General features: G+C 36.0%; 1 protein-coding gene across 1 annotated transcript in view; it reads left to right on the forward strand.

Annotated features, from left to right (window-relative positions):
* The window catches only part of CUL5 (cullin 5), a 39,508-nt gene extending 23,896 nt beyond the window's left edge, over positions 1-15,612 (forward strand). Inside the window, exons 12-19 of the mRNA XM_070749724.1 lie at positions 449-581; positions 1,574-1,705; positions 2,294-2,417; positions 2,632-2,807; positions 3,836-3,997; positions 6,162-6,280; positions 9,235-9,358; positions 11,711-15,612. Of these exons, the coding sequence (XP_070605825.1) occupies positions 449-581; positions 1,574-1,705; positions 2,294-2,417; positions 2,632-2,807; positions 3,836-3,997; positions 6,162-6,280; positions 9,235-9,358; positions 11,711-11,905 (1,165 nt within the window). The 3' untranslated portion in view covers positions 11,906-15,612. The remainder of the gene's footprint in view (positions 1-448; positions 582-1,573; positions 1,706-2,293; positions 2,418-2,631; positions 2,808-3,835; positions 3,998-6,161; positions 6,281-9,234; positions 9,359-11,710) is intronic.
* The last annotated feature ends 572 nt before the right edge of the window (positions 15,613-16,184 follow it).

The following is a 16,184-nucleotide window of genomic DNA, read 5'->3' on the forward strand; positions in this document are numbered from 1 at the left end:
GTTTTTAAATATGTTTAAATATGTTAAAGGGTTAAATAAGGTTCAGGAGGGAAGTGTTTTTTATAGGAAAGTGAACACAAGAACAAGGGGACGCAATCTGAAGTTAGTTGGGGGAAAGATTAAAAGCAATGTGAGAAAATATTATTTTACTGAAAGAGTAGTCGATCCTTGGAACAAACGTCCAGCAGACGTGGTTGGTAAATCCACAGTAACTGAATTTAAACATGCCTGGGATAAACATATATCCATTGTAAGATGAAATACAGGAAATAGTATAAGGGCAGACTAGATGGACCATGAGGTCTTTTTCTGCCGTCAGTCTTCTATGTTTCTATGTTTACACAAGGCATTCCCCCTTGTTGTTCATAAAAGAGTTTATATAATGGCATGAAACCAATATTAGTGAATCTGCATAAATTTTGGCTACTATTTTTCCTTTTTTCCTTAGTGTTGGGTTGAAGACACAACCAGAATCCAAGTGCCCAGAGTTACTTGCAAATTATTGTGATATGTTATTAAGAAAAACACCACTAAGCAAAAAATTAACCTCGGAAGAAATTGAAGCAAAACTTAAAGAAGTGGTATGTTCTTTTTCACTCCCCCCATCCTATTTTTTTTATTTGAGAGAAGTAAATGGAAGATTAGGTAATTTCTCCTCAATATCTTTCTGTGTTTCTACTCTCCGAACTTTCAGAATATTTCTCTAAATCTGAATTAATAGCAGTGAGAAGTCAGTTACGATTAGAATGTTGATTTGGTCGTTAAAATAGTAGCTGACGAGGGCAAGGTGTCATACACAATACAAGTAATGGTTATGCATTATTAAAAAGTCCTGTACTTGAGCACTCAAAGGTTCTACTGAGTGTGTGATATTCCTGTAAGAAGTAAATTTAAGTTGGGGTTTTATTTTTGTAATCTTGACTGGATTTCAATGAAACTTTCAATCCATTAGTTACTGACAAAGTTTACTTCAAAAGTAAATTTCTAAAGAAGTAATATTTCTTTGTTCTTGATATTGCTGACATTCTGTTCCTCCCTGAAGAGAGGAAAAGAGAGAAAGGAAGTCTGCTATATCTAAAATTAAATTTCATTTTACAATATTGCCTGGTGTAGGTTGGAAAGATGCTTTAGCCAATGGCTATCTTTCAAAATTGTTTTTTTTAAGAGAAACTATCTCTATATTTTATTTAAAGCTATGCTCTTGTTAAAATGTGATACAATAAATGTTATATTAAATCTTTTTGAAATCAGATCATATATAGATTTTTAATTAAAGGTGACTGAACATAGCAAGAGCTTGGTACTATCAAACTAGTGAAGTTTCAGTATATTCATGTAAACCAATTTGTTTACAAACATATTTTTGCTATTTAAACTATGAACAAAAGGCAATATGGATGTATATTTTGTTGCATGGTGATTGAATATGTTGATACATGTAGGAATTTTTGAAGGATGGGTTAATACAGGAATATATCATCCCTGATAAAATATTTTCTGGAAATGCTGTTCTTCAATAGGAGTAAATACTAATAGCAATCATAAAAATATGTATAATGCTTTTTAAAAACAGCTATTGGTACTCAAGTATGTACAGAACAAAGATGTTTTTATGCGATACCACAAAGCTCATTTAACAAGGCGTCTTATATTGGATATATCAGCAGACAGCGAAATAGAAGAGAACATGGTTGAATGGCTGCGAGTAAGTTCATGAATTCTGTTGCCTACTCTTTTATTTAAAAAGCATAGCTTTTAATTTAAAATATCACATATTGTGAATTATTGAATCTTAAATTATCTGTGGCCTGGTCTCTAGGTTAATGTGGGCAAGCAATTTATTCAATTTTTGAAAATAAAAATTGAACTGAGAACTTTGTAACTTTAAGGTCCTAACAATGTTTTAACAAAGGTTTAATATAGACAAAATAGCTAGTTGGTCTGTGGTTTGAACTGAGCCTCTCTTGCATCTCCCCATGCCCCCCATGCATGAATGTAGTGAAGGACTGGATAATTTCTTTTCCAGTTTTCCAATTTGGTACATTTTATATAGAAATAAGTTGTTCTTACGTTAGTATGTAGTTATTGCTAGTTGTAATAGTTACTCAGAACTGCACAAAACCATTCCGGCTTTGTTACCGTTCAAGAGGCGGGTTTGAAGGGGCACTTCACTTGCTTTGCAAAGAGTCTTTGAAATGTTTTGCGTGACCCTAATAGTTAACTAAAAAATCAGTAGGAAGTGTTTACTATATTTAAATCATATAGTTATTGCTTCAATCCTCTCTCTGTGCAGGAAGTAGGTATGCCAGCAGATTATGTAAATAAATTGGCAAGGATGTTTCAGGATATTAAGGTATCTGAAGATCTCAACCAGGCCTTCAAGGAAATGCACAAAAACAATAAACTGGCCCTCCCAGGTACTTTTTATATTAGTTATTTTTTAAAAATTCTCAGTGTTATAGAAAACCAAGATTATTTATATTTGTTTATCCTGCTTTTTTATCATTAACAAATCCATATTGGATAACTATAATATAAAATTGTGCATTTAGTTTCTTTGACACTGTTCATACATTGGTTGGTAGTTTTAGTGTTACTTGGCTGAGCTTTCTATTTTTGTTTTGTATACAGCTGATTCTGTGAATATTAAAATTTTAAATGCTGGGGCTTGGTCCCGAAGTTCTGAAAAAGTTTTTGTATCACTGCCAACGGAATTAGAAGACCTTATCCCCGAGGTTGAAGAGTTCTACAAAAAGAACCATAGTGGCAGGAAACTTCACTGGCATCATTTAATGTCCAATGGAATTGTAAGTATGACGCTTGCATTTTGTATTTTTGATTGGTTTGGTCACCCAGAAAGCAGTGGCGAATATCCTCGGTGGGTCGTCACTGGTTTGCTGCCCACGCATGCAAGGTGCATGTCAGAAGCATTCTGTGCATGCCTAGTGCGTGCCAGATGCACGTGGTGCACATGCATACACGTGTGTCAGACACACATTGCATGCGCAATCCACTCCAAATGCGCGCTTTTGGATTTCCTGCTCTTTTTAAAACTTTTTAAAAAACTTTTAACTACCTGTTCCAGAGAACCCATACTAAAAATGCTTAAAAGGTTTTTTTTAAAAAGAATGCCAGTGATCATGCGTCATACAGCTGAGAGGCGGTGTGTTAAACATGGGATAATCAAACTAGAATTTTGTGAGAGTACTGAAAATATAGCTGACAATTTTACCAAGGCACAGGGCGCCAAGAAACCTGTAGAGTGTTGTAATAGGTACAATGTAAAACAATGAATGTAACTGCATGGTCAACCCCCAGGGGGGAGATTGAACGTATATTGAACGTAACCTACTTGGGTGTTGCCATACAGTAGCTAACAATGTTAGTTTGTAAAATGTAAAGACTGTACCTTTAAGGAACTTTTACATGTTGGCCATAAGGGGGCGCCAACACCGTTCCCTTTGGGGGGAGTTACTTTGTAAGAGATATATTTGCTGTGAGCTGTATTCTTGCTGTGTGCATGATTTGTAAACTATAGAGTATTATATTATTTATTCTGCATATTTGTAAATAATAATATTGTTGTATGTACATTGATACTAAATCTGAGACATTGTCTGGCTAACCCACATTTCCTACACCAACAAGTCTGCTTAATGTGTGTTGAAGTTTTCGTACCGAGACATACTAAGAGGAACTTTATTTTTTTTAAAAATCTATTAAAACATTTTTTAACTACCAGTTCAGGCAAACCAGCCCAAGCCAGTTGCATTTCACCCCTTCCAGAAAATATGAGTATATTTAAGCTCACTTGCTAATTTTTGCTCATTAATAGATAACTTTCAAGAATGAAGTTGGCCAGTATGACTTGGAGGTTACTACGTTTCAACTGGCTGTGCTTTTTGCATGGAATCAAAGACCCCGAGAAAAAATTAGTTTTGAAAATCTTAAACTAGCAACAGAACTTCCAGATGCTGAGCTTAGGAGAACTTTATGGGTAAGTCTTCAGCTCTTCAGTCATATTATAATAGCATTAGGGGAACATGCATATTAATGTGGGAAGCAAAGTCTTAATCTTTTCTACTTTTAAAATAAAATTTACCTTTGAAATATGACTCCTAGTACAGAAAGCTGGAGAGCTCATTATTCATGATATAAATGATTGCATTCTTAAGTCAATTTCTAATTTATGTTTTTCAAAGAAGCTACTGTTTTTCTTGGTTCAATTTGTTAGTGCATGGCTATCATGCTTGTATTATTTTAAATGGGACCAGACAAGCAATATTAACTTCCTTTGATTAGGACTGATTCTGTTATGCAGTCGTGTTTAGTCTATAATCGTGATGGCAAACCTGTGGCACGTGTGCCAGAGGTGACATGCGGAACCCACTCTGCTGGTATGCGTGCCATCTCCCCAGGTCAAAACTCTGTGGCGTTTCTTTCGTCAGCTTCTGTTCCCCTGCAAACAACGAAACAGAAGGTCATGAAAGAAAAAGATCTTACCTCTTGCTGCGCTGCCGGTATTGGGAGGCTCCGCCTCCTGGTGACCAGTCTCTGCTCTGCATGTCCATGCTTACGCCTGTTCGCTCACACATGCATCTTTCAGTTTGGGTGCGTGTGCTCAGTTTGGGCATTCTGTGTCTAAAAGGTTTGCCATCACTGGTTTATAAGAATACTTAGGTTCTTTTTACATATAGTAAAATCAGATTCCCTCACCTTCAGTTTTCTACCTAACTGAAAAACTTTATATTTCTGCCTGTTAAATTCCATCCTCTGCATTTAAGCCCATTGCACAAGCTTGGCTAGATGCTTTTTAAATCTTGTCTCTGCCCTCTAAAGTATTAGCCCTGCTCTCCAGCTTTGCATTGTCTACAAAAATGTTAGCCCAAGGCCCAGAACAGAACTCTTCAGTATTCTGCTCAAAGCTTCTCTCCAAGCTGAAGTTAATAATCCTGGCATAGAATTATTCAGTCGGTCATGTGTCCATGTAAAAGTAGTGTCATCTAGCCGTTGGTCTTCTTCCTAGGACTAAGAGAGGATGACTTCATTGAAGATCACCCAGTGGGCTTTACAGCTAAAGTAGGTCTAGAACTCATGGTCTCTTCCCCGGTACCTTATCCTCTGGTTCTCAGCCCAAACTGGTTCCCAGTCCAAACTAGTATTTCTGTATTGCTACTTTCTGGTTATTTATGTAGAAGCAATTGGCAAACTTAAAAAGAAAAACCTGAAAATGTTGTGTGCTGTTTTATTTCACTAGAGCCTGTCTAAAGTACAAAAGAATGCCAAAATTAATCTAGTATCATATCTTTAAACAACTGCATGAGTAACCTACATAACAATCTTCTTAAAGCATATTTAACAAGCTGTTAAATATTTGGAATGTCCTACCAAAATGCTTTTAAAGTATCTATTACATCAGCACACTCTTTAGATTCTTGGACAGTAGTTTTTCATATATTTTTCACCATATTTTTTCGCTGGATTTACCTGGAATAGAAATGGGATTTTTTGAATAAATAAAATATATGTTCTGCCTTATTTATCAATTCTTTGCACTCTTCTTTAAAAGGCAGATTCATTTGCCTCTGTTGCATTGATTTTGCATTCAGTTTAGATAATTTTTTCAGATTTTTTTTCTTAAAGCTTGGATAAATGCATCCCTTATAAAACAGTTTCCATAAAGTGTTTTTCATTCATATGTGAATAAAATAATATTTTGTCAATTCATTACAATAATTAAATTATAGATTAAATTATAAGATGCTGTACTTATTCATATTCACATTGATGGACCAATCTTTTCAATTCAATTTCTCTTAATCCTTATTTTATCTTTTCATATCAGTCACAGTTTTGCAAAATATATTACAAGAAGTTAAATGGTTGTTATGTCTTTTGCTAATACAGTATATCCATTATATTGATATTTTGATAAGTAGTCTAAAATGGCTTGCTGATATCAAATTATCAGGTTACATTTCAGAATGATCAAATGTAATATGTAAGGTTTTTCTTTAACATCTAATTAAGGTAACTAAAATTGTTAGCTTTTGCTTATGAAATTAAAATAATTTTGTCAATGAAGGCATGATAAAATTTGATCTCTATATTTGATCAAAAATCTGATTTTTATGGCCTTTTCTCTTTCTCCTAATTTACAGTCTCTTGTAGCATTTCCAAAGTTGAAACGTCAAGTTTTGCTTTATGAACCTCTAGTCAATTCACCCAAAGACTTCACAGAGGGAACTCTCTTCTCAGTGAACCAGGAGTTCAGCTTAATGTAAGAAATTATAACTGGCTTACTCACAAAGGTTTTATAGATATCTAGAAATAACTTTTAATATTGAATGGTTCAACTGATCTTAAAGTTGAATTTTAGATATATTAGAATTAAACTACATTTTTTAATAGTTTGAAATTGTAATAGTCAAATGCTTTGCTATATCTATGTTCAGGTTTAGAAATACAGATCTTTCCTTTCCTGATAAATTAGTTTGTTAAAACTGATTTAAATATTATTTGCATTTTTTAAAATCAAGCAGATTTAAATTCTATACAAGTTTTAAATTACAACTATTTTCGAGTTGCTAATGAACGATCTTGATTTCTTTACTAAAATGACCAAACATCTGTAAAGCAGAACTATAAAACCTATGATTTTGTTATGTAGGTAACTCCATCTCCCTTGTTTTCATCTCTTAAGTATTCCAGTAATGCACTAAGTATTATCCTATGGATTGCTTTCCCTGGACCATAATCTCCTACTTCTGAGAAAGTTATTCTTAACCCACTAGACTTTTTAAAGTAATATTATAGATAAAAATTCTTTGTGATTGCAACCGGTTGTAACTGTAAGCTGGTTTTCAAGCACTTGAATTGTGTTCCAATGACTGTAGAGCTGCGGCAGTGGCCAGAACTTTGAGGAAAAGTTGTAAATCTTTTGGTTCAGTGCTATCATACATAACATCAAACAGTCTCTATAGGAATTATCATTAACATATGAATGCCCAAAGAGATGAAATACAGTGGTACCTCATCTTACGAACGCCTCTTCTAACGAACTTTTCAAGATACGAACCCGGTGTTTAAGATTTTTTTGCCTCTTTTTCCGAACTATTTTCACCTTACGAACCCAAGCAGCTGCCCCTTTTTTGAAGAAAGAAAAGGGAAGGGCTGCTTGGAGTAGGAAAGATTTTGCAGAGAACAATGTGCTTGCAAAGGCACTGAAACGGTGTCTTTTGAAGAAAGAAAAGGGAGGGGCAGCTTGGAGGAGGAAAGATTTTGCAGAGAACAACGTGCTTGCAAAAGCACTGAAAGGGTGTCTTTTTAAGAAAGAAAAGGGAGGGGCAGCTTGGAGGAGGAAAGATTTTGCAGAGAACAATGTGCTTGCAAAGGCACTGAAAGGGTGTCTTTTTAAGAAAGAAAAGGGAGGGGCAGCTTGGAAGGAGGAAAGATTTTGCAGAGAACAACATGCTTGCAAAGGCACTGAAACGGTGTCTTTTGAAGAAAGAAAAGGGAGGGGCGCCCCCCTTGCCTTTCTTCCTTCCCACTCACCCTTTAGCCTAACCTTGCTTCTTCCACCCGCCCCCCTTTAGCTGCTCCTCCCTGCCCTCTGTTCGCCTCCCTTCTAAAGTTTGGGATTTTCCTGAAGGATTTACACCATTATTTGCTTTTACATTGATTCCTATGGGAAACATTGTTTCATCTTACGAACTTTTCACCTTACGAACCTCCTCCTGGAACCAATTAAGTTCGTATGATGAGGTACCACTGTATTATGCACAGGTTAGTAGCATCCATATTGCAGCAGTGGGGTTTTCCAAATGTTTCTAAGGTAGAATAGCAGGACTCCTGAGTTTAGTTTGAATTTTGAAATTATATGGGTATAACCAGGCAAAACTATTGGTAACAATGCAGAATGATTGTTTTTGATACGTTTTTACTTTTTTGACAGTCTCCTATCTAAGTACAGTGGTACCTCTACTTACAAACTTAATTCGTTCCATGACCAGGTTCTTAAGTAGAAAAGTTTGTAAGAAGAAGCAATTTTTCCCATAGGAATCAATGTAAAAACAAATAATGCATGCGATTGGGGAAACCACAGGGAGGGCGGAGGCCCTGTTTCCTCCCAGAAGATTCCTAGAGAGGCCTCACAGAGGCCTCTAACTGCCTTTTCTGGCCCTGTTTCCTCCCAGGAGATTCCTAGAGAGGCCCCACAGAGGCTTCTCCGCACCTTTTCCGGCCCTGTTTCCTTCCAGGAGATTCCTAGAGAGGCCCCACGGAGGCTTCTCTCTGCCTTTTCCGGTTACAGTTTTGGAGACTCGGGTTTGTAAGTGGGAAATGGTTCTTGAGAAGAGGCAAAAAAAAATTTGGACACCCTGTTCTTATCTAGAAAAGTTCATAAGTAGAGGCGTTTGTAGGTAGAGCTACCACTGTACTAACCTAGCTTGGTTCTCTTAATTGCCAAATGTAAATCGTAATACAGAGACTGTGCAGAGAAGAGATAGGCCAGGCTTAGTTGTTCCCATGCATATGCCACCTTCTCTGCTGTGACAACATAGTCATTTGTGCAACCAAAATCATTTGATTTGAAGGTTGCTTTTAAATTGTTGCTTATACTGTCTTGTGGAGGTGGCCTTGTGCCTAGTTACAGTTCTCATTAAAGATAGGCCTGATGGCCTGGAATAATATAATTAAAGTATTAGGCATTAAATCTAGCAATTCTCAGCTTGAAGTGAAGAACTGTTTTTTAACTTCAGTTCTCTTTCATTTATTGTATTGAGATTGTGTTATAACAAAAGCTTTTTTATTGGAAATTAAATTGTATTGTTATGAAGAAGACAGGATAATATGAGTATTGTGAATATTAAGCATTTGTAATATTGATTATAGAGTTAGAGCATATTATTTTGTTAGTAAATATTAATTTCCTGTTGGATATCAGAGTGCTTTTGGCCATAATAACAACAACAACAGATAAATATAAAACAGTTAAATAATTGTGAGCAAAATATTAACAAATCATGAAAAGGCAATTAAATATTCAAGTAAACAGAAAATAACAGAATTGTTTTCCTAAAAATCATTGGAAATTGAATATGGATACAATTCTCAATGTCTGTATTCAGTTTCCAATCTCTGTAGTCCAAGTAGCTATGTCTCTCAAATCTTCAAGAACATCCGCCAATTAAAACTAACTATTTATGTTTATTCTTGTTTTGCATTTTTTAATAGAAAAAATGCTAAAGTTCAAAAACGAGGTAAAATAAACCTTATTGGTAGACTGCAGTTAACAACAGAGAGAATGCGAGAAGAAGAGAATGAAGGGATAGTCCAATTAAGAATATTACGAACCCAGGTATGTTAACTGATTGTAGGTTGTTGCTTTGTGTAATTATGGGACCTAAGAGATATGATATACAATTACGGTATGCGGTTCAAAAACTGGTATTTTGATATTTGACACACACACACACACACACACACACACCTACTTCACATTAAGTAAGTAAGATGAAAAGTAGAATTGATGCTATAGGCCAGGGATGGCGAACCTATGGCACGGGTGGCACGAGGAGCAATATCTGCTGGCATGCGAGCCGTTGCCCTAGCTCAGCTCCAACCTGCATGTGTGTGCTGGCCTGCTGATTTTTGGCTCACACAGAGGCTCTGGGAGGGCGTTTTTGGCTTCCAGAGAGCCTCCGGGGGGGATGACAGAGGGGCTTTTGCCCTCCCCCAATTCCAGAGAAGCCTTTGGAGCATGGGGAGGGTGAAACACAAGCCTACTGGGCCCACCAGAAGTTGTGGAACAGGCTGTTTCTGCCCTCCAGAGGGCCTCCAAGGGGTTTTTGTGCCCTCCACAGGCATTGAATTATGGGCGTGGGCATTTGCGCATGCACCAGAGGGGAAAAAGGGCACCCAAGGGGAAAAAGATTCATCATCACGGCTATAGGCAGTGGAGATTCATACATTCCACTATCTCATTTTGTCATCAGAAGGGCTTCACAAAGCAGGCAGTTTAAAAATAGTTTTCCTGCTAAGTTACAAGACACAAACTGAAAAATGGCAACTTCAAAGAAGAGAGTTTGAGTACATTTTACTATACGCAGTGCAGAAAAGAAAGAGTAGCAATAAATCCAGGTTGATCTTTTAGTAAATATAAAGGTTCCCCTTGCACATATGTGCTAGTTGTTCCCAATTCAGGGGGGGGGGGGGGGAGAGGTGCTTATCTTTCTTTCAAAGCTGAAGAGGCAGCTTCAGTAGAATCTGGCAAGGGGAGGATTATGAAGAAGAATAAATTTGTAAGTTAGAAAAAACCCTAAAATATAAGTTTCTGGTTTTGAAGGGTGTGTTTACATGTATATCTCGGGGCGAGATACATTGGCCATCAAGCTGACAGTCATCAGCCTGTAACTGGCTCTGCAGTGCCACATGGATATTCTAGATCACCTTTTAGGTTGCGAACTATAACTTAAAAAGCCTTCAGCTGTCCAAATTACAACTCTGAGTGCTCTGCTTCGTTCTGTGACCCTTCTATCGCAGAGGTTTCAAACTTCATTTCATTGAAAGCCACATTGTTTGATCTCGGTGGAACGGGGGTGGGGGTGGCCAGCTTAACGTCATTCATGTTGACGCCTGTGGTGGTCCAAGCGTTATGTCAGCAAAAATGGGCTCCTGAGTTCCATTTTTTTGGCTGCAATGGCCTCCTGCAACCGTCTGCCAGTGAAAACGTACCTTGGGGGCCCATTTTTGCTGGGAGAGCCACTGTGGGTCAATCCTTCACTGTTTCTAGGGCAGCCCCATAGGCCAGTTCTAAGCACTCTATGGGCCGGATCCAGCCCACAGACCTTGAGTTTTACACCCCTGTTCTATCCAATTTGCCCATATGTTGGATGTGAATGTAGAGGAAAATGACCTTAATGGAAATATGCAGGCCGTGTTGCCTAGTCCGGAGAGTATATGTGTATTTTTAACAAGGTCAATTCCTTACTTTCTGCATTGGAATAGCTAGTAAGACCGAACGAAAATTTTCTTCTACATTTGCTGACAAGAATCCAGTGTTATAAGAATAATTGTCTTGTATGGCATAAGGTTGCATTTTCAGGTTATGCCATTTAGTTTTTTCCTTGCATGACTGATAATATTGCTAAAAACAAACATAGGCAATCAGGCTGGTAAGTATGTATGGGTTTCCTTTATCTAAGCTAGTCTCACCTTCCCAGTTACTAAAACAAGCACTTCTAGTTGACAGAAGACTAACATAGTAACCTAAACAGATGCTTGTGCAATTAGTATTTATTATTATTTATTAGATTTGTATGCCGCCCCTCTCCGGAGATTCAGAGCGGCTCACAACAAGAAAAACAGTACAAATCCATTAATTAAAACAATTTAAAACCCCCAATAAAAAACAATCATACATCTCATACAAACCATACATAAAACGAAGACAGGCCTGGGGAATCAATTTCCCCATCCCTGATGACAGAGATGGGTTTTAAGGAGTTTGCGAAAGGCAAGGAGGGTGGGGGCAATCCTAATCTCCGGGGGGGAGTTGATTCCAGAGGATCGGGGCCACCACAGAGAAGGCAGTTGTGTATATGATATTTCTATCAACTTGTTTGCTATATCTCTTTCACCTTGTTCTCTATATTTGTCTTAGACAAATATATCCAAAGTGCAATTTTCTCTTTCTCTCTCTCTTTTTTAGGAGGCTATCATCCAAATAATGAAAATGCGGAAGAAAATTACCAATGCTCAACTTCAGACTGAATTAGTAGAGATATTAAAAAATATGTTCTTGCCGCAGAAGAAAATGATAAAAGAACAAATTGAATGGCTTATAGAACACAAATATATCCGAAGGGATGAATCTGATATCAATACGTTTATATACATGGCATAGCCTAAGGATTTACTGGAAAATGTCAAGAAATGTGCATTGGGAGTGGTTTGGGCAGAAAAAAAAAATACAAGAAGACTGTGCTGTAAAAGGATTTGACCTGCATTACTTACTCACTCAAATTCCTGCCTTACCTTACCTTACCTTACCTTACCAGAGGACTTTTATTTTGTCAATTTCTCTCTCTTTTTTTTCCCAGTTAGCATGATGGTGTTCTTCTCATCTTGTGCACATTTTTAACAGCATGCTGGTTTCGTGGGGAAACAACATTCACGGAGAGCCCATTGTGAGAATGTTAGGATTTGATTTGCACCCGGAAGAGAAGAGAATCTGGGATTTTTATATTACAGAACTTGCACAAAGAAATCGTTTTCAGATATTCGTGCACTGAAAAACTTGCTGGTTTTCATTTTCACATTAAAAAAAGAGAGAAGCAAATAGATTAGATGTAGCACTTCATACTTTGTATTTTGGAACAACTGCCTAAATGTATTGTCCTCCTTTTGATCTCTTCCCCATGTATGATATTTGAACAACACACAAATGCACCACATCTATAGGTACATATTTATCTGTTAGCTTAAACAAGTATTTCAGTATGAAAATTGGATTGGAATACTGGGATACTAGTAATTCTAACAGGGTATATTGCATATGTCATATAGTTTGCTTCAATCTCCCCCCCCCCCCTTTTTTTTAAAAATATTCACTTTATTCATGGAAAAATGTGTTTGTAGTGAGGAAAATATTAAATGTATTTGTTTATACATTTAATACTGGCATTCACTATTTTAGTATGCTTGCAGAAAAGTAATGCATTAAACAAACAGTACACAATTCCTTCAAAATAGTAACATTTTGACAATCCTTATATATACACCTTTTATTTATTTGAAAATAACTAAACTTATGTTTTTACATGTAATTATACTTTGAAAAAAAGAGAGAAAGTATAGAAGAAGGTATGTCTTTTTCTCCAGTTTGACCAGATAACAGATTGATCAATCACATAGGCTGTTGACTTACTTTACCAACAACAGTTGTACCATAGCTCCATAAATTTAGTGGGATGTATCAAACGCACCACTAGCTGAAGGCCCTTTTCTCTTTTCCTTTAAAGAAATCTGCCTTAGACTTAAGTGAAGAAACACATACAACGGCTGTGAAATATAGTTTAGTCTATGGAGGGCAAAAAGAGTACAGAATTTCAGATTAAAATAAATGCTAGCAAAGGACCTCCAAGCTTTTAGCTTCCCTAAGTGATTTCCTACTGTGCCATATTGCTAGCACCTCTTTGCAAAAGTACATTTGAAATTTTAGAATGCATATGAGTTTTCTCATCTTTCAGTTATTACATTAGACTCTGCTAATTGGTAGAAAAGTAAGATCAAGACAGAGCATAATTGTGGGCCAAATGAATTTAGCAGGCTGCATTTTATGTAACAGACAGTGCCAGGGGTATAATCCAGTGGAAATGGAAATTGGTTCAAGCTGTAAGGTTTTCTTTTTCTGATTTCTTGACTGTACTCCTTTGTATACAATCTTCCCGAGTCAATTCTTAAAGAGTGCATGACATGTCCACAGGGGAAGGAAAATTTGTCCCCTCCCTAAAATTGGAAACTGGTCTTTGAATTCTGCCTCAAAACCTTGCACTGATGGACACATGCAGATTATAACTACCAACTGTAATGACTGTCCCAGGGCTAGTTTGAGAGAACCCTACCATGATGCAGTGGAGAATTGCAAGCATTCATGGTTATGAAATAAAAAAGCAAGTAAATGAAAACAGGGTGCTGACCTGAAGTTTCATCTGTAATTTATGTGCATTTTTTATTACTTGTAGAACAGAGATTAATATTTTTTAAAGTGTTCGCTGCAACCTTAACACAAGATTGTTAAAAAAAATTCAATTTCAAAATGTTGTGAATAAAAGTCAGAGAAAAAAGTTGTATATATTATCCAACATTCAGTATATGCTAAAGGAAAGAAAACTAAAATCAATTTAACCAAGAAGTCTTTTGTACATGCTACAAGAGTTCTAAAACTCTGCATCTGATTTGGAAATGAACTTAGAAATGGATAGTAAAAGACAAAAGGTTTTTTTAGAAACTATGTACATATTTCTAAAATTCTTTGGTAGAGTGTTTTTGACTTTACTTCCTGTTACTTCAGCTGTGAATGGAGCAGGTATGAGGCATTGAATATCCAACCAGCCCTAAACTTCACATTGAATGATGTCCAAATGCTAGCAATCTGATTTCTGAATAATTTCATTTCTTAGCAGAGCAAGTATTTTAAAAGTTACATTTTGTGTCTGACTTCCTACTTCCTTTAGGCTTAATGAATAGCACTTCAGAATTACTTCTCTCTGCACTTCCTTCTGCCTCTTGGAAGCAGAGATAACTGATGCAGTGAAGGAGATTATTTTTTGAAGGGGAAATTGCTAGACACTCCAGGTATACAGTACATGGAATTGTTTTAGGAGCACTCGTGTGCCTGGATGTTTCTAATAGAAGACTGTCCTTATTTACATTAAAAATATTGAGTTCTCATGTCCTACCTTTTATACGCATTTCATTCATAATTTAAATGGGTTTAAAGCCAGAAAATGAAACAATATGCTGTAAACCTAGTTTCAATACTTAATGCACATTGGAATACATGCCATGATTCAAAACACACACCAGCAATTTTTTTACAGCTGTAGCATCACATTTAGAATTTCTGCTCAAACACTTTCAACAAGATGCCCTTAAGGCTAACTTTGTTGTGAAGGTAGCTATATATTTGCTTAAAAATATAAGCAGAAGCGTGGATACTTTCACATCTAAAAGTAAATGAAATCGTTATTGCAATATGGCACTTTTCAAGATGATTTTTTTTTTTAGATTTGGATTATTTTTGTTCCCTCCAAAGACTAAAGAGGTGCTGCTTCTGGGGGGAAATGTTGCCACAAAGATTGCCACTGTGGTTTGTATTAGGTTATATTCTAAATGTGAAAAAATATTCTATGAAAAATAATGTGAGTTGCATTGATTTAAACTATACTTACAAAATGTTTTGTCACAACTAATGCGGTTCATACTCTACTTCGAAGTCTTCCATTTTTTTCTTAATCCCATTGATGTCTTTGTGTACTATCTATTCATTTATTGTTTTTCTTGGTGCATAGTGTAGTTAAATTTTAAGTTTTAATGGTGGTTCTTTTCCCTTTCCGTTTTTTTTAAAGGTAACATGATCTAAGTAATCAAAAACTTTGGATTTTATTTGCATTATGGTATCAGTTGTGGAAGGTATAAAAATACAGAGGAGAGAATTTTGATAGGTTCATGGACAAAGTTTGGTATCTTGAGTGCAAAATTATTTTCATGGAACTAGTTGGAATGCTGTGTTTGTAAATTCAAGGTTCTATGTGTGAAACAAAACAGAACTCAAGAGCATTTTTGTTAATAGACTATATGTAGCCTGGAGTGCAGCGCAAACTTGAGTTTCCAAGGTTGTAATATCTATCTACATATGGTAATTTACAGTTTGAATGTATGCCACTACATATGAGATAATGCTGTACAATTTTGACTGGTAGCAGTTTCTTCTTGTATGGCAGTCTGGCTGAACTATTTTGATGTACTGCTTAATTTTTTGGATTTTATTTTTTAAGTTGTATAATTTATTTTCATGCAAATAAAATGTAATATAAAATATTCTAAAAACAATATCATGACTTTTTTGTTCTAACAACTTCTTGCATTTATAATTTATCCCACATTAGTAACCATATCAACTAAGATCTGAAAATGGATTCCTTAGCTCTTTTCATGTTTTCTAGGATTGGGACCTACTTGATTAATGCTTTACTAAGAATTTTGTTCACATGATAGGCTAAAACATTATTAGGTTCCTCTAACAAAGTATTAATTTTTTTTGATATTTTAGGTAAATCCATATTATCCAAATATCCAAATAATGTTGTATATTCTTAATGTCTTTCTTGTTTCAATATGGCTTTGTTAACAGGCCTTAAAACCACAAATGGAAATGGAGCCTAACAAGTAGCTAATTTAATTGCATTCTTGGGGGATGGAGAAGGGTTCTTTTGATAAATAATATTAGTATATGGTGAAATTTTCCATCATATATGGTTATCCATTATCTTCTATTCCAACCTTCTGCTCAAGCATTCTGGACAAATGGCTGTCCAATCTGTTCTCCAGTGATAGAGCACAATTTCTAAAGGCAAGTAGTTTCACTGATTAATTGTTCTCACTGTCAATAAATTTCTCCT

This window comes from Erythrolamprus reginae, chromosome 4 (genome assembly GCF_031021105.1).
Source record: "Erythrolamprus reginae isolate rEryReg1 chromosome 4, rEryReg1.hap1, whole genome shotgun sequence".
NCBI lineage: Eukaryota > Metazoa > Chordata > Lepidosauria > Squamata > Dipsadidae > Erythrolamprus > Erythrolamprus reginae.